This window comes from Eleginops maclovinus, chromosome 15 (assembly GCF_036324505.1).
Source record: "Eleginops maclovinus isolate JMC-PN-2008 ecotype Puerto Natales chromosome 15, JC_Emac_rtc_rv5, whole genome shotgun sequence".
NCBI classification, from domain to species: Eukaryota; Metazoa; Chordata; class Actinopteri; order Perciformes; family Eleginopidae; genus Eleginops; species Eleginops maclovinus.
Window position 1 is genome coordinate 447,751 of NC_086363.1, and position 27,250 is coordinate 475,000.

At 44.7% G+C, this 27,250-nt stretch overlaps 1 protein-coding gene across 1 annotated transcript in view; it reads right to left on the reverse strand.

Moving 5' to 3' along the window:
- adgrg6 (adhesion G protein-coupled receptor G6) overlaps positions 1-27,250 on the reverse strand; it is a 72,498-nt gene that overhangs the window by 24,620 nt on the left and 20,628 nt on the right. The window contains 8 exon segments of the mRNA XM_063902612.1: positions 1,941-1,993; positions 2,143-2,228; positions 10,758-10,841; positions 11,786-11,863; positions 13,986-14,114; positions 15,061-15,132; positions 17,717-17,782; positions 26,893-26,940. Coding sequence (XP_063758682.1) covers positions 1,941-1,993; positions 2,143-2,228; positions 10,758-10,841; positions 11,786-11,863; positions 13,986-14,114; positions 15,061-15,132; positions 17,717-17,782; positions 26,893-26,940 — 616 coding nt within the window.

Genomic DNA, 27,250 nt, shown 5'->3' on the forward strand with positions numbered 1-27,250 from the left:
GGAGTTTTAGGGTCTGTATTTGACAGATGTGTTGCTGGATATTCTGAGAAGGAGAATAAATGTGTAGCATCATGAAGAAGTGGAGTACGGCGGATCCAGTCAGAAAGCTGATTCAAAACGAGAGGAAAGAATACGGCTACAATGAAGGAGAATAACCCCATATAAAAGTATGCTCTTATATGAAATTGGAAAGCTTCCCAGAATTGTGTCCAAGCAATAAAAAAAAAGCAAGAGAAATCGACTTACACCAAATCCGCATGAACGACTGATTTTTTAAAACGAAAATGTGTCTGAAGTAAGCCCCGATTAACATATGCATTATTTTTGAAAACGAATGATATTACCAAAATGAATGCAAGCATTAAAAACACGATATAAAGCCAGACAAATGCGAAGTTGTCGTACTGCGAAGAATGAAACTGCATTCCAAAAAACTTTAAATCGAATGCTTTTATTTTGAACATTGGAGTGGTCTCCAAAAATGTGTCTAAGGATGCAAAGAAACGTACAGAAGAGAAAATAAGAGCTGAGTTATGATTGGTGTTCGTACCTGCAGGACACCTCGATGGTGTCGATGTCCGTGCAGTTACTGACGTCTGCAGCCGACCAATAGGAGGACAGGTTCTGAGGACTGATCAAAACTGAGACACAGGAGACAAAGTGTTGAGAAAACCAGCAATATTTCTGACATCATGTCTAGTGTGTGTGTTGTGTGTGTGTGTGTGTGTGTGTGTGTGTGTGAGAGAGAGAGAGTCACAGGTCCTGGAGGTGCTCTGCTCCTTGTTGGGGAAGCAGGGCAGCGTCTGGGTGATGGTGGGTCGGCTCTCCGGCCAGCGGTAATGCAGGGGGTTCTCCTCGGGACCGTTCTCTGACGGAAACCGAAACCAAAACAAGAGTTACGTGGAAGTTTAGGCTGCATACTGACAGGAAAACATAGAAATAGAACAACACAGGAGGACGATGAAGTCCTTAAAGGGGAAGGACAGGATGAAGAAGATCTGAGGAATCAAAAACTTGGTTATATTTTGAAAAATGTAATGATCTTCAAAATGTGTGGAAGTGGATAAAGATCTGAGCAAAGACGACGACTGAACAATTTGAAAACTGCATTATCAAATGACCAGCTTAAATTAACGTATAAAACATATGCTTTTATTTTGGAAACTGGTATGATCTTGGAAAATGTGAATAAAAACAAAAAGCAATCAAAAAACGAACTGAAGAAAAAGGAAGAACAATTAGAAGTCTTTAACTGATGATGAAGTGGGGAACACTTTGAAGGGATAAAGACTTAACATTGGAATTGTCTCCAAAGGATGTGTTTGGGGGAAAGGAAGCCCCCTTTAAAACACAAGCTTTTATTTTGAAAAGTGGAATTATCTGCAATAGTCTCCGCTAGATTAATGTACAGGTCATATTTTCTTACCTATCAGTGTGACCTGGGTGGAGGCGGGCTGCAGCTGCAGGCCGGCCCCCATCGCCCCCCCCCGCTGCCGGACAGCCTGTTAGACAGCTCCGCCCCCCCCACGCTCTGATTGGAGATGTAGTAGTAGAGCAGCAGTGCCTGGCACGAGTAGCTGCAGCCGGAGACAGGGCGGGGTTACACCTGATGACATCATCAGCGGAACAATACATCAGGTGAAGAGGGTAAATGTGTCTTACCTGGTGGGTTTCCCTCCCGCTGTACACCGAGCTGCACACTGCGCACACACACACACACACACACACACACACACACGGTCAACAGGAGAGAGGACAGCATGCAGGATACTCGTTAAGCACTTTATTTTAACGACCGTCCCTCCTCTGTACCTCTGCGGCCTCCTGCACACCAACACACTGACATGGTGGAGTTTTAGGGTCTGTATTTGACAGATGTGTTGCTGGATATTCTGAGAAGGAGAATAAATGTGTAGCATCAGCAGCGGAGATGAACTCACCTGACAGAGTGGACGTAGACGGCGTGAGTCCAGTTCTGAAAGGTCTGGTTCAACTGCAACAAGGAGAACCAACCCGTCACATGACAGGAGATCATTCTGCTATACCTCTATACTTTAAAGTCTTTATTCCCAGTAACCTGTCCCAACAGCCAGAGATGTAAAGTAAGTACTTTTACTCAAGTACAAGACCTGAGTTTCTTACCCATAATCCCACAGCTCGCTCCACCTGATCCTGGGTCAGCTCCACCCCGTCCTGCACCTCGAAGGACACCCTGAAGAACAGTCCCTCTGAAGGAACAATACATATGATGAATACATCTTCTCCTCCCTGATCGCGAAGGTGTGTGTGTGTGTGTGAAGCGCAGCAGGAGAGGTTTCAGAGTCCTTCTGGTTACTGGTCTCATTAGGACTGGTCAGGAACCAGTAACAGCTGCAGGAGAACCTGTGTCTGTGGTTTTAGTATTACACGCACACTTCTAACACCTGGAACTCCTCCAGGATGAACTCAACATCTTAAACTCTAGAAAAAAAGGTTTATTTTATTCAGACTTTTTAAACGTCAAACTTTTCTCCCCATAAATGTCGATGTTCTCAGTTTGGAGAATAACAACATTTCCCGTGTTTTAGTGAAGATGTTTCTCTGACGCATTAATATCCTGTTTTCAGAAGATGGAATCTTTTTTCAATTTGATTGTTGAGTCACACTTCAGTGTGAGGTCCTCCCACCTGAATGTTTATATTTCTTGATAAGAAACTTGCTTTATGTTTTAAAACTCACGTGTTCCTTTAACTTATTCATCTCCTCTCAACATGGACATCCTTTATGTGTTTTGTCTTTATGTCCTTCCTCTAAACTCCTGGCTCTCAGCTCCCCTGCTGTGCTTCACCTCGGCCACTAGGTGTCGCTGCAGTGTTTCTAATGTTAGTCGACACCACTCTAATGCACTCCTTCTCCTCCCTCAGCTCCTGCAGGAGGCCCGCTGCACTCCTCCGCTGACAGGTTCTCTGAGTTTAATCAGAAGTGTGTGAAATGTTGTCTCCTGTCAGAGAGGACGAGCAGCGGGACGTCTCACAGAAACCGGACGGACTGAGACACTCGGAGAAGAACAAGGAAACAAAGAAGTGACGAAAACACGGATGTGGAAGAAGATGAGGAGAGACATATAAAGTGGATACCAAGAGAGAGAGGGACAGAGGAGAGGAACAGGTACCAGGGTAAAGACTACAGTCTGATTGGACAACTAGTCTATGAGATAATATCCTCCCAAAATCACGACCATCCCGTACCTGATGGACGTCGGCATTCACCTGATTTACAGCCGTCTAAATCTACAACAGGGGAAACCACTATTGATTCTTCCTACTGATTAGAGACAGACACCACCACCTGACACGCAGATTAATCATGTCTTCAGTCTTAAAATCTGTTGTTCTTTATGCAAAGGGACCACCCAAAGCTTTCATACTACCTGCAGCTCGATTTGCTTCAGGATTTGTACATCAAGCATTACTCGCACACTATATGGCCAAAAGTCGGCGGACACCAACATTAATAAAGGCATATTCATCTGCTCTGAAGTATTTTTTAAATCCAACATAAATATAAAGATATTGCTGTTATTCTGAAAAATACCGGATTCTGTTTTACAGTAGCTGTTAAAATAGCTGCGTTGCACCGTGCAGAATCAGCCTTTCTATTCCTTCAACAACCTCTACATGAAGCTCAGGTTTGGACATTAATGCAAAACCCAAAACCTGGAGATATCCAAGTCTTTGATCGTGTTTAAAAGAAGGTCTGTTTCTCCTGACCAGAAATGTTGGCTTTTTTTCCTTCCAGTCCAGTACAGAGTCCCTGTGGCTCACACTGCAGGAGAAACCCAACTGAGACTCAGATTAAAACCTGAATAATATCAGCATAACCCTAATGTCTTGAAGGGGAAAAGCTGCACTGCCTGTAACTCACTGTGGAGCTGGAGTTCGTCGCTAGGGCTACACAAGTTATCTGAACCTCACCCCGTTTACAGTTAGAACTCACAACCAATACCACACGTTGAATACCGGAACAGCAGAGCGCCACGGTTTGCTGCGCTTGGCTTCGTTCACACTGGCACGGTTGCATCTGAAGCCAGTGCTGAGAAGCAGAGAGACGCACATTACCGCCGGTCGATGCTACGGCGCAAAACAGCTCTCAATGTTGTTTCAACTGCAGCCAGAATAGTCAATCAGGGGTGAGACTCTCCGGCTGACGTGCACAGTCCGTATCTGTTCAAAAACTGACCGAAAAGCGTTCTGGTTTTGGCATGGCACACAGCCAATGCGTCAATTATGTCTACTGATGTTCTGAGGAGTGTGGACGGAGCAGCGACAACGTTAGCTTAGCCTAGCGCGATCTCAATTCAGAAAACATTTAGTAATGTCTTATGTCTGCCGCCTTGCCAAAGCATTGATGCAATCAGTATGTCGTTTAGAGATGTGCATTCCAACCAATCAGAAAACCACGTTGTTGTTGTTGATATCTAATCAGAGAAGTCTGCCTCGATACCAGTTTGAGTGACAAGAGTAAACAAGATGTTTAGCGTGTACTCCGGGATGAACACACCGTGAGAAAGTGAAGCCGACCAAACGTCCGAATGTGAAGTTAGGAGATCTTAAAGTAAACTTTTGGCCGTCTAGTTTAACAACAGATAGATTTTAAGACTCAAAGACGTTTTACAGTGCATGCTTCAGTCATTATGGTTCTCTACGTCTACAGCTCTGGTCGTTACTGCATGACATACTGTTCCCCGATGACAGTCCACACAGACATGTAAAATGAAAGCCATGTTTACATTGGCATGGCGCCGCGGGCTCGGCTGCTGAGTGGGGTCCCCCGCTAACGCTAGCGGACAAACTGACTGCTTTGAGGGTGGTCGAGGTTATAAAACGGTGAGCGTCGATGACCTCGGGCATCGCAGGGGACGGCTTGACATCGTCACCATTAATGGAAACTCCTGAGTGCTGGTTCCCACTCAGGTTCAAACTGGGCTTTGAAACAGTTAAATTTGACTTTGTAGACGTGCTTGAATCCCCGCTGAGATCTGATACTTGTTTGCTGCCTGTCCCCGGAGATGCTTCCAGATCTCCATTTCCAATTAGGGTTGCAGCTTGTTCAGCCTTTGTGGTGTTGGTCTCTTTAATCGGCTCTGAAGGCGAGTCTTTGATTGTTAAAGAAGTCGTTGCGTTGTTTTTAAGGCCTGCTGTGTCGCTCCCCGGAGGTGTGAACCCAGAAGTGAGGCCTTGACCTGGGGCGTGGATAGAGGAGAACGTGGGGGATCCGGAGGCTGGAGGGGAAGAGGGGGTATTGAGTCCAGAAGTGTGGAAAGGGTTCAGAATAACAGGAGCATTGTGGGGCTGTTGTGGTCCTGAGGCAGCGGGGTGTGGAGGGGCAGTTTGCATATCAGCAGGAAACGATTGAGAGTTCAGGGAAGCATTTACATCCAGAGTGACACTATCATGGGTGGAGGAAGCCAGCTGTTCATCATCTGCAATGTGTATCTTTGGAACAACATCGGCAGGGTCAAACGAAGCAGCCAGATGCCACAGGTTCCCAGACGAACTCCGATTGTTCGAGGTCTCAGACGTGGAAGCATTCACTGTCTGAGAGCCGTTTGCAAGTCGTGGCACAGATTCCTCTTCATCGTTCTCTTCTGCAGAAATAAAAGATTGGGAGTGGCTTGATTTGGGTTTGTCTAGAGTGAGTGAGAGAGCCTGGTAAAGAGGGAGGGTTTGACTGAGTGTGATTGACACGGGGTGTTTGAGAGTCTGTAATAATCCCTCGCGGGGGGGTCGGGATGGTGTGGGCTGGTGGAATCCAGCAGTCGGCCAGCCAGACGAAAATGCGACAATGTCTGCCTCTTCTGTGCTGGCTGACAGCGGTTGCAATGGGAGGAGGAGAGGAGAGAGGGAAGGGGTGATGGAAGATGGGAGGGGAAGGGAGGTTTTGCCAGAAGGAATGGAAAGTTGAAGAGAGGGATAAGGAGGTGTGAGAGTCTCTGTGAGGGGAAGAGAAGGCAAAGAGAGAGCGGGAAGGAGGGATGACTGCAGCCCCTCTGCACGCTGTGTGATCTGAGAGCGTTGCTCACTTGCATTCAGGAGCATGCTCTCCTGAGCGTCAGAGTGTGTGTGCATGCGACGCTCTGGGTGTTCAGTGTTCAGATGTCTCGAGGTTGAGCGGAGCGTGTAATCCAGCCCTGAAGCCTGCTCGGGGGTGGCGCTGAAGATCAGTGCGCTCGAGCTGCCGTGCTGGGCCTGTGCTCTGACGGGTGGAAATAACAAAGGGTGATTAAAAGGGTCTCTGTGAGAGGCAGCGGAGCTATCAGACTTCATGTGCTGCAGCCTCCATGGATCTCTGTTCGAGGTCAGGCTGGAAGTATCTTTGATTTGTGACCCTGATGAAGATGTCTGAGCCGAGAGGAAAGGCCTCTCAGCAGGAGGAGCCTCTGAAGCCGCAGCGAGCGACAGCTTGTCAACGTGACGGGAGAGGAGAGTCCCGGTTGAAAGGAAAGGATCTGAAGTCACAGAAGCAGAGTGTATAATTTGCATTGTTTCAATATTCTCCTGCAGCAGAGCCGGGGGGCGTTCAGAGGTGACAGCTGCTGTCTGAGATGTGAAGACAGTGTGAGACTGCTTCCTGGCAGGTGACTCTTCAGGTGTATTAATGTCGCTTAAATCTCTCTGATCTGAACGAACTGACAGACTGGCTGAAGGCCACAAAACCATTGAGGAACCCAAAGTTTCCGGGGGTAAATCTGATGTAAATACAGCAGAACTGGATGCAAAGTTGTCCATGTACAATCCTGAAGGAGTCGGCTCAATTTGACTATAGGGGGATTCTAAAAACGTCCCAACTGAAGGATCAAACGAGCCTGAAGGAGTCACAAGCGGGTGGGGCGATCGACTCCTAAAAGCCTCTGATTTATTGTCAGTGGAAGAGTGGTTCTCGGTGAGCAGTGCATCAATAAAAACAGAGTAAACAGGAAGTGACAACGAAGACGCTGTGTCGGCAAAGCCCCTTTTAGGGTTGGAGGACGGAGAGAGAAGCGACACCAGAGGAGGCTGCAGGTATCCGCTGGCTTTATCCGACTCTGGAGCAGATTCAACAACACCGTCTGTTTCTGACGGCCTTTGTTGGGGAGAGGAGGGGAGGATGAGAGGGGGACTGGTAGAGGAACAGAAGGGAGGAGAGGATTGGGTAGGGGTGAGGGTGTTAGCAGAGAAAACGGAAGATGAAGAGGCCAGAGTTTGTAAGGTAAGGAAGGCAGACGATGACGCAGATGCAGATGAAGTAGATGCTATGGAAAAGGGAAGCGACAGGGTTGGGAGAGCACTGGACGAGGGGCGTTGGATGTCGAGAGCGGACGGAAACATGTTCGAAGAGACGGTTTGGGTAAGAACAGAAGTAGAGGAGGAATAAAATGGTCCATGGGGAAAGTGGTGCACGGTGTCTGTATGTGTGTAGAAACTGTTCATCAGACGGGACTCTGGACCTGTAGTCATATCTGTCTCATACATACTGAGCCGGGAGCATGAAGAGGACGGTTTATCAGCCTGGTTTTCTTTCTGCGGCACTGAAGAAGAGAAGATCTGCTTTGGGAAAATCAGAGAGGAGCTTCGTCCTAACATCGGTAACAAAGGCGATGAAAGCGGGGGGATAGGAAGGGATGGTGTTGGTTGATGAGTGTAGGAAAGCTTTTGTCCACTGGAATGAGAGGTGTTTGGGGTCCTGTGGTGTGTTTGAACCGGAGACCTGCTGATGACAGATTCTATTGCTGAAACACTCACTGAGCTCTCCGAGTCGTTGTGAACGCCTCCTCCTTCGGAAACAGTTATAGGGTGAGCGACTGGAAGGGAAGCGCCATGATGCTCCGATCTGTTGGAGGAGAGTCTGTCCGTCAGGTCCGGGTCGAGGAAGGCTGGAGGGACGGTGGCGGGTTCGTCCAAAGTATAGGCAGCATCGAAGTCATACAAGCTGAAAGCGTCCGCGTGTTCCGGAAACTCATACGAAAACACCTCGGACCCCGACGGGAACTCATCGTGAGTGTCCCGCCCGCTCAGCAGCGCCCACTGCGGCGCTACGGGTTTGTTCTTCCTGTTGCTAAGAACCGAGGAAGATGACAGCAATGAAGACGAGGATGCCAGGGGTTCCTTTGCAGCCGATGCATCATCTCTTCCCTGATAAGGAGACAACTCCTGAGACCAAACTGATCCATGGGGGGGCTTTGAGTCTTGAGTCGTTGTAGGGCTCTCCTTGTTTGGTTGTGACGTAAGGTGCAAGCGTGCAGCAGTTGTGTTTTTTAACATGGGTGCTTGTGTTCCACGTCTCTGTGTGGGTTTGAGTCCGGTTGGTTGTGCAGATTTTGTGATGTGAACCACTGGCCTGGGTGTTGTTCTGGCTGAAGCTGGGCGTCTGCCCCCAGTCGGCCTCTTCCTGCCCTGCCAGATCAGAGGAGTGGAGATGTACCCCAGAGAGGTCTTGGAACTGCGATGGCTCCGGGGCCTGGGGAGGAAACCTGAAGGTCTGGGGCGAGGGGTTAGAGGTGGAGGTGGAGGTGGAGGAACGAAGGTCAGGGCTAACAGTCTGGCTAAAGATGCTTTATCTGGGGGAGGGGCCTGGGTCGGATGCCTCGACACAAGGGTCCTACGGTGAAACACCCGAGGAGATGGAGGTCTTGGTGCACGAGGAGTGGAAGATCCTGCAGGAGTTAATCCAAAAATATTCCGACGTCTTCTGATTGGAGCAGCTGGGAGAAGAGGCTGCAGAGGAGAAACTACAGCAGCAGGAGAGCCGCTGTCGGAGGACCTGGATGGAGATCTCTCTGTAGACCCCTTCACTGTCACCGGCACAGCACATCAAACCAGACGGCATTATAATGAGAGAGCAGGTTACAGACCATGAACAAAAGCAAAGCAGAAGTATACACAGCAGTTAGGAGGGACAGTGTCAATTGATTGATAACTTTCTGACATTTATATTTAAAAGAAAGACATTTTATAAGAAAGAAAAGCAAGACGGGTTATAGGCAGGTGTAAACACAGGCATTTGAGACGGAAACCAAACCAGAAGAGTTTCGTTTGAGAGCATTGGGTTTCTTTGTACGGTGGCAGATAGGTGCAAAACGCAGCTTCAGACACGATGCAAATATCAAACACAAATGAAGCCGGTGTAACATGTTTGCACCTGTGGGCCACCGTACTCCCCTGATCATAATGAAACTGAGAGCCTGATCTAACTCAATCAGAGAGGCTTTATGCAAAAGCTCTAATGAGATTAACCACAATAGGATACCCCTAGAACAGGACCACGAGCAGCAGGAGACCCGGTGAGAAGAATGAATGTAGAACACCCAGCAAACCTTAGATCATAAACTCTAACAGATTAGATCATAAAACAGATTAGATTATAAACCCTAACAGATTAGATTATAAACTCTAACAGATTAGATCATAAAACAGATTAGATTATAAACCCTAACAGATTAGATTATAAACTCTAACAGATTAGATCATAAACTCTAACAGATTAGATCATAAACTCTAACAGATTAGATCATAAACTCTAACAGATTAGATTTTAAACTCTAACAGATTAGATTTTAAACTCTAACAGATTAGATCATAAACTCTAACAGATTAGATCATAAACTCTAACAGATTAGATCATAAACTCTAACAGATTAGATCATAAACTCTAACAGATTAGATCATAAACTCTAACAGATTAGATCATAAACTCTAACAGATTAGATTATAAACTCTAACAGATTAGATTATAAACTCTAACAGACTCTAACAGATTAGATTATAAACTCTAACAGATTAGATCATAAACTCTAACAGATTAGATCATAAACTCTAACAGATTAGATTATAAACTCTAACAGACTCTAACAGATTAGATCATAAACTCTAACAGATTAGATTATAAACTCTAACAGACTCTAACAGATTAGATCATAAACTCTAACAGATTAGATTATAAACTCTAACAGATTAGATCATAAACTCTAACAGATTAGATCATAAACTCTAACAGATTAGATTATAAACTCTAACAGATTAGATCATAAACTCTAACAGATTAGATTATAAAACAGATTAGATCATAAACTCTAACAGATTAGATTATAAACTCTAACAGATTAGATCATAAACTCTAACAGATTAGATTATAAACTCTAACAGATTAGATTATAAACTCTAACAGATTAGATCATAAACTCTAACAGATTAGATTATAAACTCTAACAGATTAGATTATAAACTCTAACAGATTAGATCATAAAACAGATTAGATTATAAACTCTAACAGATTAGATTATAAACTCTAACAGATTAGATTATAAACTCTAACAGATTAGATTATAAACTCTAACAGATTAGATTATAAACTCTAACAGATTAGATCATAAACTCTAACAGATTAGATCATAAACTCTAACAGATTAGATTATAAACTCTAACAGATTAGATTATAAACTCTAACAGATTAGATTATAAACTCTAACAGATTAGATTATAAACTCTAACAGATTAGATTATAAAACAGATTAGATTATAAACTCTAACAGATTAGATTATAAAACAGATTAGATTATAAACTCTAACAGATTAGATTATAAACTCTAACAGATTAGATTATAAACTCTTAACAGATTAGATTATAAAACAGATTAGATTATAAAACAGATTAGATTATAAACTCTAACAGAATAGATTATAAGCGATAAGCGAGAGTAAAGACCCAGGGTGTCGTAGGAAGCATGAAGGAGTGTGTCTTACCCCCGGAGGCAGCGGCAGGGCCTGCTGAGTTAGTGGCCGGATGGTTAGTAGCCACTATAAGCAGCAGAGGCGTCGTGGCCGGGACTGATGGTAGAGACGAGTGCAGAAAGAGGAGAAAGGAGGAGGCCAAGAGATGGAATAAGACGAGTAAAGGAGGAGAAATAAGGCATGATGGCATTTTGATGGAGTAGACATGTAACGGATCAGCAAAGAGATGTAAAGGTGTTTAAATTCAACTCATCAAAACAGACTCCAAGAAAGGAGGCTGTAGCATTATGAAAACCAATGAGCATCTAGTTCAGCCATGCTTCCTAACCTACCAAATTCATTCCTGATCAAGGTTACAACCTCCTGAAGGAACAGGATCAACAACTTCGATAAACTATGAATCTAACGCATAAAGAAAGACTAAACTTCACACATCCAACTCTCCATTCTTTGGCACCATCTGTGGGCTATACACAGATATTTCTGTCACTGATAAATAACTGAATGAATATCTCAATCCAGAATGACACTTTGTGAAGTCCTGTTTCCGGGTTCTACACCTTAATGCTTGCATATATTAGCGTGACTTATTAGGCGTCATATTATCATTCATAAAAGTCCTTCCACTCACTAACAGTGCTCTAATATTCTTAGAAAAACAGCAAAGGAACTTCTTATGACTCATGACAAGTCTAATGTCCTACCATGAGATCCATAAGGACCCATAATCTTTTAACAAGGATGGGAAATGACCTGAATTTCCCATAATTTTTAATAACTGGCGTTCTATCAGCCTTTTTTTATTGCTTCTTGGTTTTGTAAGGACTGTTTTTCCACAGCTGAGGTCTGGATGCCTCTGCAGTTACAAACATGGAGTTCAGGATTTACACGGCTCGTCAGCGACTGCATCTTTGAGTCGTTTGCAGATTAAAAAATGTAAATCTGAAATGTTGTTTGAACCTGCCATTCGTAGCAGCAGCATTTGAATGTAAAGCTAGCCCGCGTTAGCTGTAGCTTCTCTCCAGTATTGTTGCTCTTACCATGCGTTGTGGGGTTAGTAGCTGGGAGGTTAGTGGGAGCAGGTGAAGCAGTGGTTGTGCTGCTGGTTGTCTGCAGGGCTACAAGGGAGAGTAAACAATCACAGAATATCAGTCAGGTTAGTAGACATATGCTGTAGGTACATTATGCACCCAGCAGAGAGCAGCATGTCAAATCAAACGCAGGAACACAGATTCATCCTGGAGATTTACTGAAAAAAACACCATTACACTATGGGAACACTGGTCTTAAAACATGCCAATATTCTACTGACTTCAACCCCTAAACTCATTATGGAAATCACAACTTACAAATACAGCTATTGTGTGTAAAACTCAAAGCAGCAACACATATTTATGGGGATACCTCGTCTGAGAACACCTTTACATTTCGGGGAGGTGGGCCTAAAGGCACAGCCAAATCCTGGAGACACTAACCTAGAAACACACAACTCTACCGTGGGGACATTCGCCTTAAAACATGCCAATATTCTCATGACGTCAACCCCTGAAAGCATAGCTACGTTATGGAAACACCAACCCCTCGTACTTTGTGGGGAAATCAAAATGAAAGAAACCCACCTTTACTGAGGGGTCAGTAACATGTTCACACAGCCTTTTGAAGTGACCAGTTTGACATGAGTGCAGATTTCAGCAAAGGTATGGAATTAGCATACTGCTACTGAGAAGCTAACGGGACATAGGCTAACTGTACGGCTAGCTGGAAAAGGTGACCTGTAACTCAGCCCTTAATGAATTCCTTTTTCTTCATTTCTCTTTTTCAACACCGCACAATTATGCAAAGGAAACACAAAAGGGAAGGCAACCATATTGTTGAAAATGCTTTGAGTTTTGAATGTGTTTAGATGTTGGCTGGCGGCAGGATCTGGTTAGCTACCTTACCACGTGGCGTGCTGCTGGTGATGGGGATGGGAGCGGGAGGCATTACTGATTATATGAGGCAGCATGTCAGTGACAGGGACACAGAAGCCCACTGCGTTAGTGGGACAAGCTCCTGTTCTGGTTGGGAAGGACCCAATGTCAAAAAGTAGATCGAGGTAAGCCTTTCTGACATCTGGTGGACAAACCTAGTTTCCCAGGAGCCTCTCGGAGTCGATCTAGTTTAACGTTTCTTTGTTTTTGTCACAAAGAGACCCCTTTGTTTACTTAATACATCACAATCAGTGGAGTCAACTGAGATGAGTGTGTCTGGGTTTCAGACGAGAACACTACTGCATCCCGAATACAATCCACTGTAGGGTTCAAAGCACTTCTTGTGGTTCCTATTAGCATGGAGACAGTGGTGAACTGTAAGCAGAGGAATATATTGTACTTTTTCTGCAATGCAAATATTCAGTTGCTTTTTACTAAATGAAACACATGCTGTGCTGATGATGCGGCACTGCACTTCTAAATCCACCAAGCTCAGTACAATAACTCAAACTGATTTAAAACTACAACATGGACAGCTCTTAAATAAGACAATAAGAACTGCTATAATCCTTGATTGATGCTCTTTATGTTTGACTGATGATACTTCTGTTACCTGTACTTGAGTATTTTAAGACCACATATTGAAACTTGTATTCAATAAAAAGGATCTTCTTCCATCTCTGCACGGAGAGTCCAGAGATGCTGGTGGGAAACTAAGGTCAGTGCTGCAGATAACGATCTTTCTGAAGTCGGTACAAGCAACAAAACATGCTCATCCCTCTGGGGTATTTTAAAAAGCCTGTTAGCCAATTTACTTTTGTGACCATTTTCCAGGATAGCTGTCGTTTCCATACTAAAACTAGTCCTCTGTGTTCGTGAGTTAGCCAGCACTGAATACCATGATGTCAGCAGCTATGCTGCAAAGGTACTACCTCTACTACACCCCAAATGACCTCCACCACCTCCCATGAAATGCATGTGAGGCTCCCCAGTTTTCCATTGGCAGGATATCTTGACTGTATGGCTTGGATAGACATGGTGAAAAGGAGCGTCTGAGTTCTTCCGGATGTCTGAATTTGGTTTCCTAGTGGTCAAAAACGTCTCATTGACACCAAGAGGATTTAAAACATGGCAAGTGAAAGAGGTTTTTGTTCTTGGACTTGTTAATCTGCTTTAAAAGGAGATTTTGCGCCAACTTTAAGACTTGTACCCACTTTGGAAAGACTTGCCTGGTATGTGCAATTATCTGCTGCACTTGATGAAGCCTTACCAGAGGAGGAGGAAGAGGAGCTGGTGCTGCGGCTGGTGGTGGTGGTGGTGGTGGTGGTAATGATGGTTGGGGTTAGTGGCATGCTAGTGGTGAAGATGGTGGATGGAGATGGAGTGATGGGAGAGGGAACTGGAGATCACAAATCATAGGAACCAGACGGACCACACACAGAACACAAAATGGATTTACAGTAAAGCTGGAATCACCTCATGCTAACGGATAAAGGGCTGCTGCTCTGCTCATTTTCAGGTTGGCATTAGTATTTTAAGTCCTTCAACAAAAGGACTTGAGCCTTTGCAGACCATTTACAGACGAGGAACAGGAAGGGAAAAAACCCAAAACATACTCGGGCTTTTTTAAGACTCCCAACATTCTTGTGCAAAACAAAAGGTGTTCTCTTCTTTCCCTACCACTTTAAATTCCCAGTGAAGTTTCCTTTGTTGGAACAGAATAACCCCTATTACCCCGATCAAAGAACAAGAGCTGATTTTCACAAGATTCTGGGAACATCCATTTGCAATTTCTACTTCTTGGATGGACCTAGGAATGATTGAAAGGTTAATTAACTAATGAAATGTTTAATGACGTGGTTTTTCAGTGCAGTGGCAGATAATGTTTATCAAGTCTCAGTCCAACACTGGACTAATTCATCAGGACACAATTAGCTGAGGTAGACAATAAATAATAGAGCAGGAAAATGAATAATGGAGAGGTTTTACTTCTCAGAGGTGCATGAAAAGGGACTCAGCTCCGAGCTATTTTTCATGGGTCCTTGAAAAATTCAAACATGGCAGCACTTCAGATCTTTATGTGCAGAAACTCATTATGGATAATAGTGTATAACTGTAAACGACATCGATGGAAAGTCTACTTTTGGGATATTAAGACGAGCCCACAAATTGATTGTAAATTTACAGAAGATGAGGCAAAAACCATCAAATAGAAATATAACTTATACAACTGGGAGGAAGCAGTAGGGGGAGAAATAACAGGGAGAGGAAAAAGCAATAGGAGTGAAATGAAGTGAATCAGGGGGAGAGAGTCAGAAGGAGATTAGGAGGAGGAGGACGCTTACCGTGGGTGATGGCATTAGTAGCATGGATGGTGTTAGTGGAGTAGGTGGATTGGGTGGCGGGAGAAGAAGCAGCTGGGAGGGTCGGGATGGGAGAAAAAGATGCAGAAGATGATGAATGGTTGAGAAGCTGCAGGATCATCTTCAGTGCACAACCTTTAACAGTAGGAGGTCGGGGGGTAACGAGCACAGAGGGGTTTCTGTTGCTTTCTGACAGCATTGTTGGATAAGCTGTCAGAGCAGACGCCATGATTAAAGGCCTGAACCACACAGGAGACTCAAGAGCTCTTAGCAGTGTCAACGTAAGATACCATCAGGAGGGAAGGGGATCAACAACACATGGCGACTGGTTGTAGAGCTACCAATAACATATGATAGGAGTCAGAATACGGAGAAAAGTCAGAACCTAAACAAAAAAGTCAGAATTCTTAGAAGAAGTATGAATACAAAATAGAAGTAAGTATTCTGACATTAAAACTCAGAACTCAAAAGAAAATCCCCTTCGGTCGGATCCAAAGAAAAGCCTTAACATTAAATCAGTGCCTGGACAGAAAACCAACCCAAGCACAGCGCTACGCTAACTTTGCATCCGGAGTGACAGCAAAGACGAATCTGCTCCTAAACTCTCGTCTTCAACTCTACAGTCAATATTTATGCAACCGCTATTTTAACAAAAGTCAAGTCACTCCTTTTCAGTCATAACTCTAGTTTACAATAATGTACACATCAACCGTAACCGTGCAGTGTACCTGAGCAGGTGTTTCAGAGGTCTGTATAGTCCTGGGTTGGTAATAAGCAGGTACTCTCCACTACTGAGGTGTTTCAAATCTAACAGTAAACAGAATGATGTCCAGTACCAAGCTGGAACAACAGCGACTCATTAATAATGCTTCTGTTAATTAACAGCACATCCCTTCTTCCAGGAGAAGCCAAAAGCAGAAACAGAAAAGCTGTGAAATGAGATTCATAGATTTAAAACACATACTACCAATCTGCCCCAAAAGAACCTCAGTTTTTACTCCATCAGAACTTTCCCTCGCGGTGGTTCTGTTTGATTTAACATATGACTTTCCATCCAGAGATAATAGAATTTTCCTGAGGCTGTTTGCTGAGGCTCACCTGTCTCACCGGGGACACAGCCTGGCTATCGGTAACAAGACCCTGATTTATTTCCAGCCCCCCCAGGAACGTGCTCTTTATATAACGCTGCACCAGTGTGTCCAGGACTTAACCCAGTGAGAGCTCTCCCATGGCCTGCTGAATCATTTATATTCTGGGACACAAGCTGGACCGTAATTGGCCGGACTCCTCTCCTCTCATGAGCTGTAAAAACTGACCTTTAGAAAAATGTCCCTCTGAGGCCTCGGTAGCACAGGCCAGTGTGAGAACTGACATTAAGAGAGTGGGGTTTGGTCACGTCGTCAGCTACTGTTCTGACCCGCTGCTAATGGTACGTTCCAGATCATGTGACCTCCTGGGTCACTTGAGTGGACAGCACTCCGGCTTTAATGGTTTGGGCTGGACGGAAAGTGGCTGGGGTGTTTTTGTTCTGTTAAAGGTTCTCTGGTTTGTTCCCCTCAGGACTCAGTGGGGTCCTTTAGAGATCAGGTGATGAACACAGCCGGCAGGAGGCAAAGCTTTTCAAACATGTTAGCTGAGGAAAAGCTTCACAGGGTAAATGAGGCTTTCTACAGAGTGGGAAACGTGTTCATCACAGTCTCATCGCTTATCATCTCCCTTTTACCCAAGTCCATTCCATCACACAGCCGAGCATCATCAAACAGGGCAGGAAATGCTCCACCCTGAGAGCCTTGAATGAATTAAGAACACATTTGGACAGTTTGCAGGAATTTAAAAGTGCCTGTTGCAAGTTTTTCCTCTCGTCCAATCAGTAAACATTATCACTTATCATTCATTGACATAAAACACACACTGGAATGTTGTTGCTCTTCACAAAATGGCTGGGTTCAATCCAATCGTGTTGAATTGTCATAATTAGCTTTTGAATCTGTGCCTAATTGTAATTTGTGAGCCTTGACCTGTGTTCATGAAATGTAAATCAGTCCATCTTTGGATGTCAGAGACGGTTAATCAAGCTCCAGCTCTGGGGGGACAGAGCGTTCTCCGTCGCTGCCCCCAGGAGGCCAGAATATGTTCTGGCCTCCTGGGGGAACGTGGATGTTCTCTGAACCGAACCCGAGTCTGGTTAAGGTTTGAGACTTCCAGGATCCAGGACAAGGCTTTAGCAGCTTAAAGGGGTTCAGGAAACGTTGGGGGCTTTGGGACTCATATAAACCCATCACACACCATCCCACCCCAGTATCTCCAGGCTGGCAGGGGTAGCCCGAAACCATCAACCAGTCATTCCACGTGAAGTCTTACAGGTTTAGTTGATCAAATATGAGCAGAAATAAGAAGAGAACAGATTTAAGACACTAAGGGTCCAGATATCTGATGTTTCAATGTGGTTGAGTGACCCATAGACTCTATGAACACATGGAAGCTGGATATCTGATCTCTCTCCATCTGATTTGGTTTCTCAGTTTGCCACAGATCAAACAGAGAACATCACAGATAGGGAAAGGACTTGAATCAAACCGAGGATTAAAGAAGGTCCCGGAGACAGTGTTCACCATGCAGGTGTGTTTGTTGTTCCTACCTGGGCAGCCCAGTCCGGGGGAGTCACAGCTGGTAGTGAGGGGGGTGTTGCTGGGCGGGGAGACACCTTTAGGGGAAGGGAAGGAGGGTGGGATTAAAAACAGAAAGGTTAATCAGTTAGAGAACGTGGGTTTAATGCTGGGTCAGTGAAGTCACACGGTTCATCTTGAATCCATTTAGAGGATGTTACGATATTTCTCAGGGCGAGTTCGACCTGCAGGAGGCGCTTAATTACAAGTCAGAGGAGTCATCCTCTGGGGAGCAGGATTATCTGGAGCAAATTTCATAGCAATCCATCCGGTAGTTTCTGGACTACAGTGGTGGAGCAGCAGATCAGTTTTGAAAGAAGGGCTTTTTGTCACAATCACATTCAAATCAAGAGCATATTATATTATATATTATATATTATATATTATTATTATATATTATATTATTATATATTATTATTATATATTATATTATTATATATTATTATATATTATATATTTTATTATATATTATATTATATTATTATATATTATTATTATATTATATTATTATATATTATATTATATTATTATATATTATATTATATTATTATATATTATATTATTATATATTATATTATTATATATTATATAATAATATATAATATATAATAATATATAATATTATTATATATTATATATTATTATATAATATATAATAATATAATATATAATAATATTATATATTATTATATAATATATAATAATATAATATATAATAATATTATATATTATTATATATTATATTATATATTATATTATATATTATATTATATGTTATATATTATGTCTGAACAACAACATAAAATGGATCTTTTTATCATATGTAACATAGCACCGTGCAATTTCAAAGTAGCTGCAATTCCAGGGCGTGGATCCACATGTTCAGGCATCCAGACAGCAGCTCACAACCATCTGACCTCCAGACCAGCCAACAGAGCGCGCTGTAGAGCTGCTATCCGTAGAGCTGCTATCCGTAGAGCTGCTATCCGTAGAGCTGCTATCCGTAGAGCTGCTATCCGTAGAGCTGCTATTCGTAGAGCTGCTATCCGTAGAGCTGCTATCCGTAGAGCTGCTATCCGTAGAGCTGCTATCCGTAGAGCTGCTATCCGTAGAGCTGCTATCCGTAGAGCTGCTATCCGTAGAGAAGCAACACAGTCGGACGTAGATCAAAGATAACAGTGACGATTTGTTACTGGTTGCAATCCTCTCCATGTGGAAGCGTTTGAGCGGTCTTCTTATTGTAACTTCTACTGCTGGCTGTCTTTTCCACGATACTCTGCACGATGCCTTTCTTCCACGCACCTCATCCTAGCTTCTGCACTCCGCGCTCATCCTAGCAGCGTCCTCGCTCCCTGGCCTCCTCCAGGTACTGATCTGCTCATCGTTCATTAACCACACACTCTCTTCCGAGCACATCATTCCTATTTGCGCCCCCCTTTGTTTTCCCACAATGCTTTGTTCCGCACCCCTCACCCCTCGCTCCTCTTTCCCGCACTTTCTCCCACGCTTCTGGTTTTGTTAATCCAAGCTACTAATTGTTCTACCGCGCTCCTCGCTCATCCTTCTGCGCTCGCTAGCACAACTTCCCTCCTCGCTGTTCCTTTTTCAACACTCCTTGTTTGTTTCCCAGGTTAGTTATACTTTGTTAGTTATCCGCACTCCTCTAGCTTTCTCCCACGCTCCTCATCCTCTCACCTGAGCTCATCGTTCAGATTATTTGTTTTGGCGCTCCTCTTTCGATTTTACGCGCTTCTCTGTTCCTTAGACTCCTGGTTATACGTAAATACAGTCAATGATGATCCATAGTCTCTCAACTTCTGTGAAATGATTCCAGCATGCATTGGATGCAGAGACTTTCTCACAGTACTTTTCTGAATGCATGCAGATTTATTATAAATCTCTGTGGGTTGCGGTGGGACGCGGATTGGCTGGGTCTTTGTGTCGGGGACAGTCTGTCTGCCCGACTGTGTGCTAACAGCAGCCAGAAATCAAGCGCTCCTCACAGCACCATTTCAAATGTAACCCAGAGCCCACACACACTGTACATTCACAGGCCGTTCAGAGGGAGTGGGCTCTGAAAGCAGACACTTTGTTGAGTCACACACACATACACACACACACACACACACACACACACACACACACACACACACACACACACACACACACACACACACACACACACACACACAGAGGAATGTCAGTAAACTGTGGTGTTGATCGGCCGAATGAAGCGGCAGGAATTCTGAAATGGTGCGCAGCATGAGGTTCAAAGGAGGCGAGGACGGCTGAGGATTTTCCTCCGTCATGATGTACCTCTCTCTCTCTTTCCTCTTCCACTGCTCCTCCCTCCTTCATCCCTCCATATTTGTTTTGCATCTTCCTCTTTAAAAATACCTCTGTTCCTCGTCTGGATGCGCGTCCCGTTCCTTCTTCTCAATCTTTTTATTTCTTCTTGTTTTCTGCTCTCTTTTAACCCTCCACCCTCCTCCTTCCTTTCGAGCATCATGTGTTTGTCTTTCCACATGTTTTCCTCTTTCCTTCAGCAGTCCTCTAACCTTCCCCGTGTTCCTTGTTCTCTCTCCTTCAACAGCTGTTTGTTTTGCCAGGCTCCTTGTACGTTTTGTGGTTGTACATGTACTCTTCGTCCTTCTCCAATACTCTTATTTCTTCTTGAAGATTTCTCTTTCCTCTGCTTCCTTTATTGCCCCTAAGCTCCTCACATCTTTTATGTACTGCTTGTTTTTTCTTGCGTGCTACTTGTAGGTTTCTACACGCTATTCGAACGGTTTTCTGTGCTTCTTCTCCTCAGGGTGAACTAACCAATCAATGATGTTGTGACTTGGTTATTGCTCGTGGTTACCTTTGGTCGGATAAAACCCACCATCAAACCAAATCAAATCAAAAAGCCCTCTGTCGAACACTTTACTGCAGTTTGAACCTCTTCTCGTGGCGCAGTTTCCACTGAAACAGACTATGGTGATATTAAACGTAGTGGTGGCACATTTGCATGTTATTTGTAAAAAAGCTCTGCATGCATTAAGCTCTCCTCTGTGAGCAACCCAGCGTAGTGATTCCATTAAAACCAGTTAGTACTGGTGTAAAATTTCCCTGTTATAAACGCCTCGGTGTCCCAGTCTCCCCCCCCGCCCTGCTGTTCTGATATCTTCCTGTGAGCAGCTTGTTGTGATGAGAGGAATGAATAGTCTTTGTGCCGACCTGCCGAGCTCTTAGAGAAGCACCGCTAATAACGAGCTGTAATTAATCCACTCTGCACCTGAGGGCTGAAGGTAGTCATTCCTGTCAAAATATATATTTAATGTGCAACAAGCACACCATGTCCGTGTTTCTAATCACCTCTGCACATTGAGTCTGTTTGAACCTGGAATTGGCTAAATGTTTTCCTCTCAGTGTGGAAACATTGATTTTGCAGCCAGCCTCTCTGTCACTGCGCACAGCGGCTAATGAACCATAATGGATGTAATGACTCAACACCTGCAGTGTCATGAGTGGAAAAACATGTTGATTCTCCACAGGGAGAGACGCTCCTGGGTCGTAGTATTATTTTGCAGCATTTTCATATCAACTAACCCTTTGAACCAACATGCTGTTTATTAGGCTGTTCCGTTTGCTGCCGTTTGGATTTCAGTGGGAGAAGCTTTTCGTTGGAACCGGCAGAGAGTCAAGAAAATAAACGTCTCTGTGGCAAGGGATTAATTACCCGCCTCCTGGTGTTACTCCCAGGGCGTCTAGTACCGACACTTTGGGCTTTGACGTCTGAATACCGATGCAAAAGCAGCTTCAGAAAGGATGCAGATACAGAAACTCAAATCAGAACTCATACAGAAACATCTGCAGCAGCTCTTCAACTCATACAGAAACATCTGCAGCAGCTCTTCAACACATGCAGAAACATCTGCAGCAGCTCTTCAACACATGCAGAAACATCTGCAGCAGCTCTTCAACACATGCAGAAACATCTGCAGCAGCTCTTCAACTCATGCAGAAACATCTGCAGCAGCTCTTCAACACATGCAGAAACATCTGCAGCAGCTCTTCAACACATGCAGAAACATCTGCAGCAGCTCTTCAACACATGCAGAAACATCTGCAGCAGCTCTTCAACACATGCAGAAACATCTGCAGCAGCTCTTCAACTCATGCAGAAACATCTGCAGCAGCTCTTCAACACATGCAGCATCTAGAGAACATTCAGCAGAGGAAACATGAGCAGTTTACTAAAAGCTGCAGAAACCAAACGCTGCAAGAAGCTCCAAAACAACGGAGACTGTGTGTGTGTGTGTGTTTGTGTGTGTGTGTGTGTGTGTGTGTGTGTGTGTGTGTGTGTGTGTGTGTGTGTGTGTGTGTGTGTGTGTGTGTGTGTGTGTGTGTGTGTGTGTGTGTGTGTGTGTGTGTGTGAGTTTGAGCATATTTTTCCTCTGGCATCAATAAGAGATGAAAGACACACGTAAAGTCTCTTACAGTCAGAGTTAAACACACAATCTATACCTTATGAAACACACACACACACACACACACACACACACACACACACACACACACACACACACACACACACACACACACACACACACACACACACACACACACACACACACACACACACACACACCTCATTAACGGAGCAGGTCATTAAAAGGCTTCAGACGGTCCAGAGCTCGACGGTAGCCTCGTAAAGAGAAAACATTTTCAAGGTAAACAAATCCAACACACCTCTCTGTGTCGAGAGAAAACAGGAAATAGAAGAAACGTGACGAAGCTGGAAGCTCCGAGGTGTCGGCCGAGCCCGCAGACGTGTTGATGAAGTGTAATCTGAGCCATAATTCACTCATTAAATGCTAATTAAGCTTCAGGAACACTGTGTGAGTAAAGCTGTACTGGTTTCATTGGTGCAGTGAGTTGGTTTCCTACTTAGAGGCTGATTTACAGAAGGTTCAGAGTTCATAGATATTTGATCTGTTTGACATCGGGGCCAGGTTGCACACAATCCTGAAGGGCCGTCTTCCTGTTGGGTTGACCTGTTGGGTTGACCTGTTGGTTTTTGAGCGGCTCACCACGCTCCATGCACCGACCAAATCAACTCTAAGTGAAACCTGAGCGAGGGGCTGCCGTTTCCGCAATTTTAGGTAAAAGGTTTTGTTGGTCACGGTAAGACAATAACTTTTGCCATAGTTTGAGGGGTCTGTTAGACCTCAAAACCTCAGTGTGTCCATCCATTACTCAACCTATCAGCCTATAGCAAAATACAGAACTTTATATCAGTTACCTGCTGACTGACCCGGAACATGACGTTATTCTTTTACTGAACGTCTCTTTCCTCTCAGTCTTCTGCTCCAGGTATCTGAAGCTCCATTAGTCTGTGGGTTGAAGTAACTTGGAGGAATCAGGAAGTCAACCTTGATCTCCAGTCTACAAGTCCTCAGCTCTGAACCAGATTTACCTAATGACATGTTGGGCTCTCATACTCCAGTAGGTGCTTAACAGAAAACTAGGGAATCCACCTTTAATGCAGCGCACTGTGAAGGGGGCTCAGTTTGAACTCCGAACTAATTGTTATTCCTCGGGCTGCGAACCATCCCAACTATTTTTACTGCAGCTGAGCAATGACCAAATGTGATCATTAGGACTTTTATAAAAACGTGTCCTTGGCGCAGCAGTGTCTAGGAGCCTGAATGTTTTATTAAACACAGTAAATGGACCTCAAAGCCAGCAGAGAGAAACAATCCTCCATCAGCCAGCAGCCGTAAAACCCCCCGTGCTGAAGGACGGAAAATGACCACGGTTGTAAAGTCTCCCGTCAAAACACTGCTGGCTTCAAACGTGAGCATTCCTATCTGATCTCCTTCCTGGATTTAATCCAGAGACACTCAAAGACAACATTTTGCTCAGACGGTCGCAACAGTTCTGCAGTTTTAGAACGGCACTGTACCTCCTTTCGAAAAATTCACAGCCATTTCAGTCTGTATTCAAGCAAGAACAGACCTCCACCTTTTTGTACGTTCAGGACCATAAAGCTGGACAACTGTCTCTGTCTCAGACCAGAAAACATTTCAGGTGAACAACAGAGACAGAGACAGCTTCATGATCCTGAATGTCACCCAGCGCGTCTCTCTTTAGTGTCCCCTGGTCTCCAGCTGCGTGCGTCTCTCTTTAGTGTCCCCTGGTCTCCAGCTGTGTGCATCTCTCTTTAGTGTCCCCTGGTCTCCAGCTGTGTGTGTCTCTCTTTAGTGTCCCCTGGTCTCCAGCTGTGTGCGTCTCTCTTTAGTGTCCCCTGGTCTCCAGCTGTGTGTGTCTCTCTTTAGTGTCCCCTGGTCTCCAGCTGTGTGCGTCTCTCTTTAGTGTCCCCTGGTCTCCAGCTGTGTGCATCTCTCTTTAGTGTCCCCTGGTCTCCAGCTGTGTGCGTCTCTCTTTAGTGTCCCCTGGTCTCCAGCTGTGTGTCTCTCTTTAGTGTCCCCTGGTCTCCAGCTGTGTGCATCTCTCTTTAGTGTCCCCTGGTCTCCAGCTGTCTGCGTCTCTCTTTAGTGTCCCCTGGTCTCTAGCTGTGTGCGTCTCTCTTTAGTGTCCCCTGGTCTCCAGCTGTGTGTCTCTCTTTAGTGTCCCCTGGTCTCCAGCTGTGTGCATCTCTCTTTAGTGTCCCCTGGTCTCCAGCTGTCTGCGTCTCTCTTTAGTGTCCCCTGGTCTCCAGCTGTGTGCGTCTCTCTTTAGTGTCCCCTGGTCTCCAGCTGTGTGCGTCTCTCTTTAGTGTCCCCTGGTCTCCAGCTGTGTGCGTCTCTCTTTAGTGTCCCCTGGTCTCCGGCTGTGTGCGTCTCTCTTTAGTGTCCCCTGGTCTCCAGCTGTGTGCGTCTCTCTTTAGTGTCCCCTGGTCTCCGTTGTGTTGGAGCTTCTTTCAGCGTTTGGTTTCTGCAGCTTTTAGTAAACTGCTCATGTTTCCTCTGCTGAATGTTCTCTAGATGCTGCATGAGTTGAAGAGCTGCTGCAGATGTTTCTGCATGTGTTGAAGAGCTGCTGCAGATGTTGCTGCATGTGTTGAAGAGCTGCTGCAGATGTTTCTGCATGTGTTGAAGAGCTGCTGCAGATGTTTCTGCATGTGTTGAAGAGCTGCTGCAGATGTTTCTGCATGTGTTGAAGAGCTGCTGCAGATGTTTCTGCATGAGTTGAAGAGCTGCTGCAGATGTTTCTGCATGAGTTGAAGAGCTGCTGCAGATGTTTCTGCATGAGTTCTGATTTGAGCTTCTGTATCTGTACCTGTGGGCCTCCATACTGACCCTGATTTGAACCATTTACAACCTCTGAACTGTTAATGTTCTGCTTTCTGCCGCTGCTTAAGTTCATCTGGAGCTTATGCAGCGACAGTTCTGTAATCAATGCAGTCGATTTTGACACTCTTTCTGCTGTCTGTCAAATATCCTGCTAAAAACAGAGAAAGGGTTCTTCTCCAGATCCCGCGGCCATGACTTTTGTTGTCTGACAGATGGACCGAAACTGAAAGAGATTCAGTGACAGCAGATCCTTACATTGGAGATTTTGGAATTGATTAATATTTGGTCATTTCTGCAGGATAACCGTGTCAAATGTCCAATAACGCTCCGTTTATACACTCACCATTAAGTAAAAAGTGGTTATATTGTCTGACAAAGAAGTGAATATAACTAATACTTGATATACTTTTCATTTCTTTGCGTTGACAGCTTCTCTGAGGGTCGGGGTGAAACACAGACCAGAGGAAGGCTGCAGACAGTCGAGAGGCTTTGATGGAGCTCGTAACGGAGGTGTGTGTCCTGCTCCGTTCAAAAATGTATACAGGTTGGACTTTTACAAGACTGTTATCTCTTTTATTGGTCTGTTTCGGAGAGGGACGAGTGGATCAAGACGTCCAAATAAAGTCCTTTACACGGTCCGACTGGTAATGCCACGTCCCAATGCAAGGAAATACGCAGCGTTAGCTCCGCCAAGAGAACGGTTCCTCCAGTGAACACAACACTACACAAATAGGCTTTTCCCTATCAATAACATACTGCTGTCGGCCCTGTGATTCTCTACGGTTATCTGAGCAGTCTGGACAATATTAAGCCCCGCCCCCTTCCAGGTGTAAATCCTGGTTCAGAGCGAAGTGGAAATAATAGTGTCTTCACGTCTGAAAGCTGTGAGTCATATATCGCTCCTCCAACAACAAATAGATCCAGAGCTCCGGTTCCTTTACTTCCTCTCCAGAAAAAAGGAGAGTAAAAGAAAGGATCAGAAATCTCAGTCTCAGTGTCAGCCTGCTGCCTGCTGCCTGCTGCCTGCCACTCGTCCCCCGCAGACCCACCGGACATCCATCCCCTCTTTATTCTCCGTAAGCTGTCTCTGCCGTCTGACCAGACATCTGACCCCCCTCCATATCTCTGGACTCAGTAAACCCTTTCTGACCCACAGAGAGATTGTTTCCTGGCATCACTTTAACATGTTACAGGGGAGAATGTGCATTTTGGATTGAGGGGGACGCCCCCAGAGAGAGGAGCAGAGACCCTGATACTGGTTCAGACTAAACCCTGATACTGGTTCAGACTAAACCCTGATACTGGTTCAGACTAAACCCTGATACTGGTTCAGACTAAACCCTGATACTGGTTTAGACTGAACCCTGATACTGGTTTAGACTGAACCCTGATACTGGTTTAGACTACACCCTGATACTGGTTCAGACTAAACCCTGATACTGGTTCAGACTAAACCCTGATACTGGTTTAGACTAAACCCTGATACTGGTTTAGACTACACCCTGATACTGGTTCAGACTAAACCCTGATACTGGTTTAGACTAAACCCTGATACTGGTTTAGACTAAACCCTGATACTGGTTTAGACTAAACCCTGATACTGGTTCAGACTAAACCCTGATACTGGTTTAGACTAAACCCTGATACTTTTGATATTTTTCAGGCTTAAAAAGCGAACTGGTTTAAATTAACAAACACATATTAGAAACGTCTACATCATAATATTGCACATTCTCATTCATGCGTTGTAGCTCGCTCTGTTCGCACAAGCAGATGTATACAAACCTCATGGACACACACACACACACACACACACACACACACACACACACACACACACACACGAGCAGGGTGTTAGCAGCACTCACCACTAGTTGGCGCAGCAGTAGTTAAGTGAGTGCAATGAGGGAAGCAGACTGCGAAGAGAAGGACAGATTAGTGGACATCGGTCAACACAAACACATGTTTTAAAGACATCACGTTTAAGAGTCAATCCGTTAATGATGGCTGCTAAAGGGAGGCCGGTTAATCACACATTACACAAGGTCACAATGTCAATTACACAGTTAATGAACAACATGAGCAATCAGGTAACACTAGGGGAACATGGGGGGTCAGGCAATCAGCCAACAAGCAGGAGCTGAAGGTCGCCTGAAGGTCCAGCAATTAGACAGACCCTCAGGAACACAGACTGGGGAGTGATGGCCGTCTGTAGTATGGAGCACC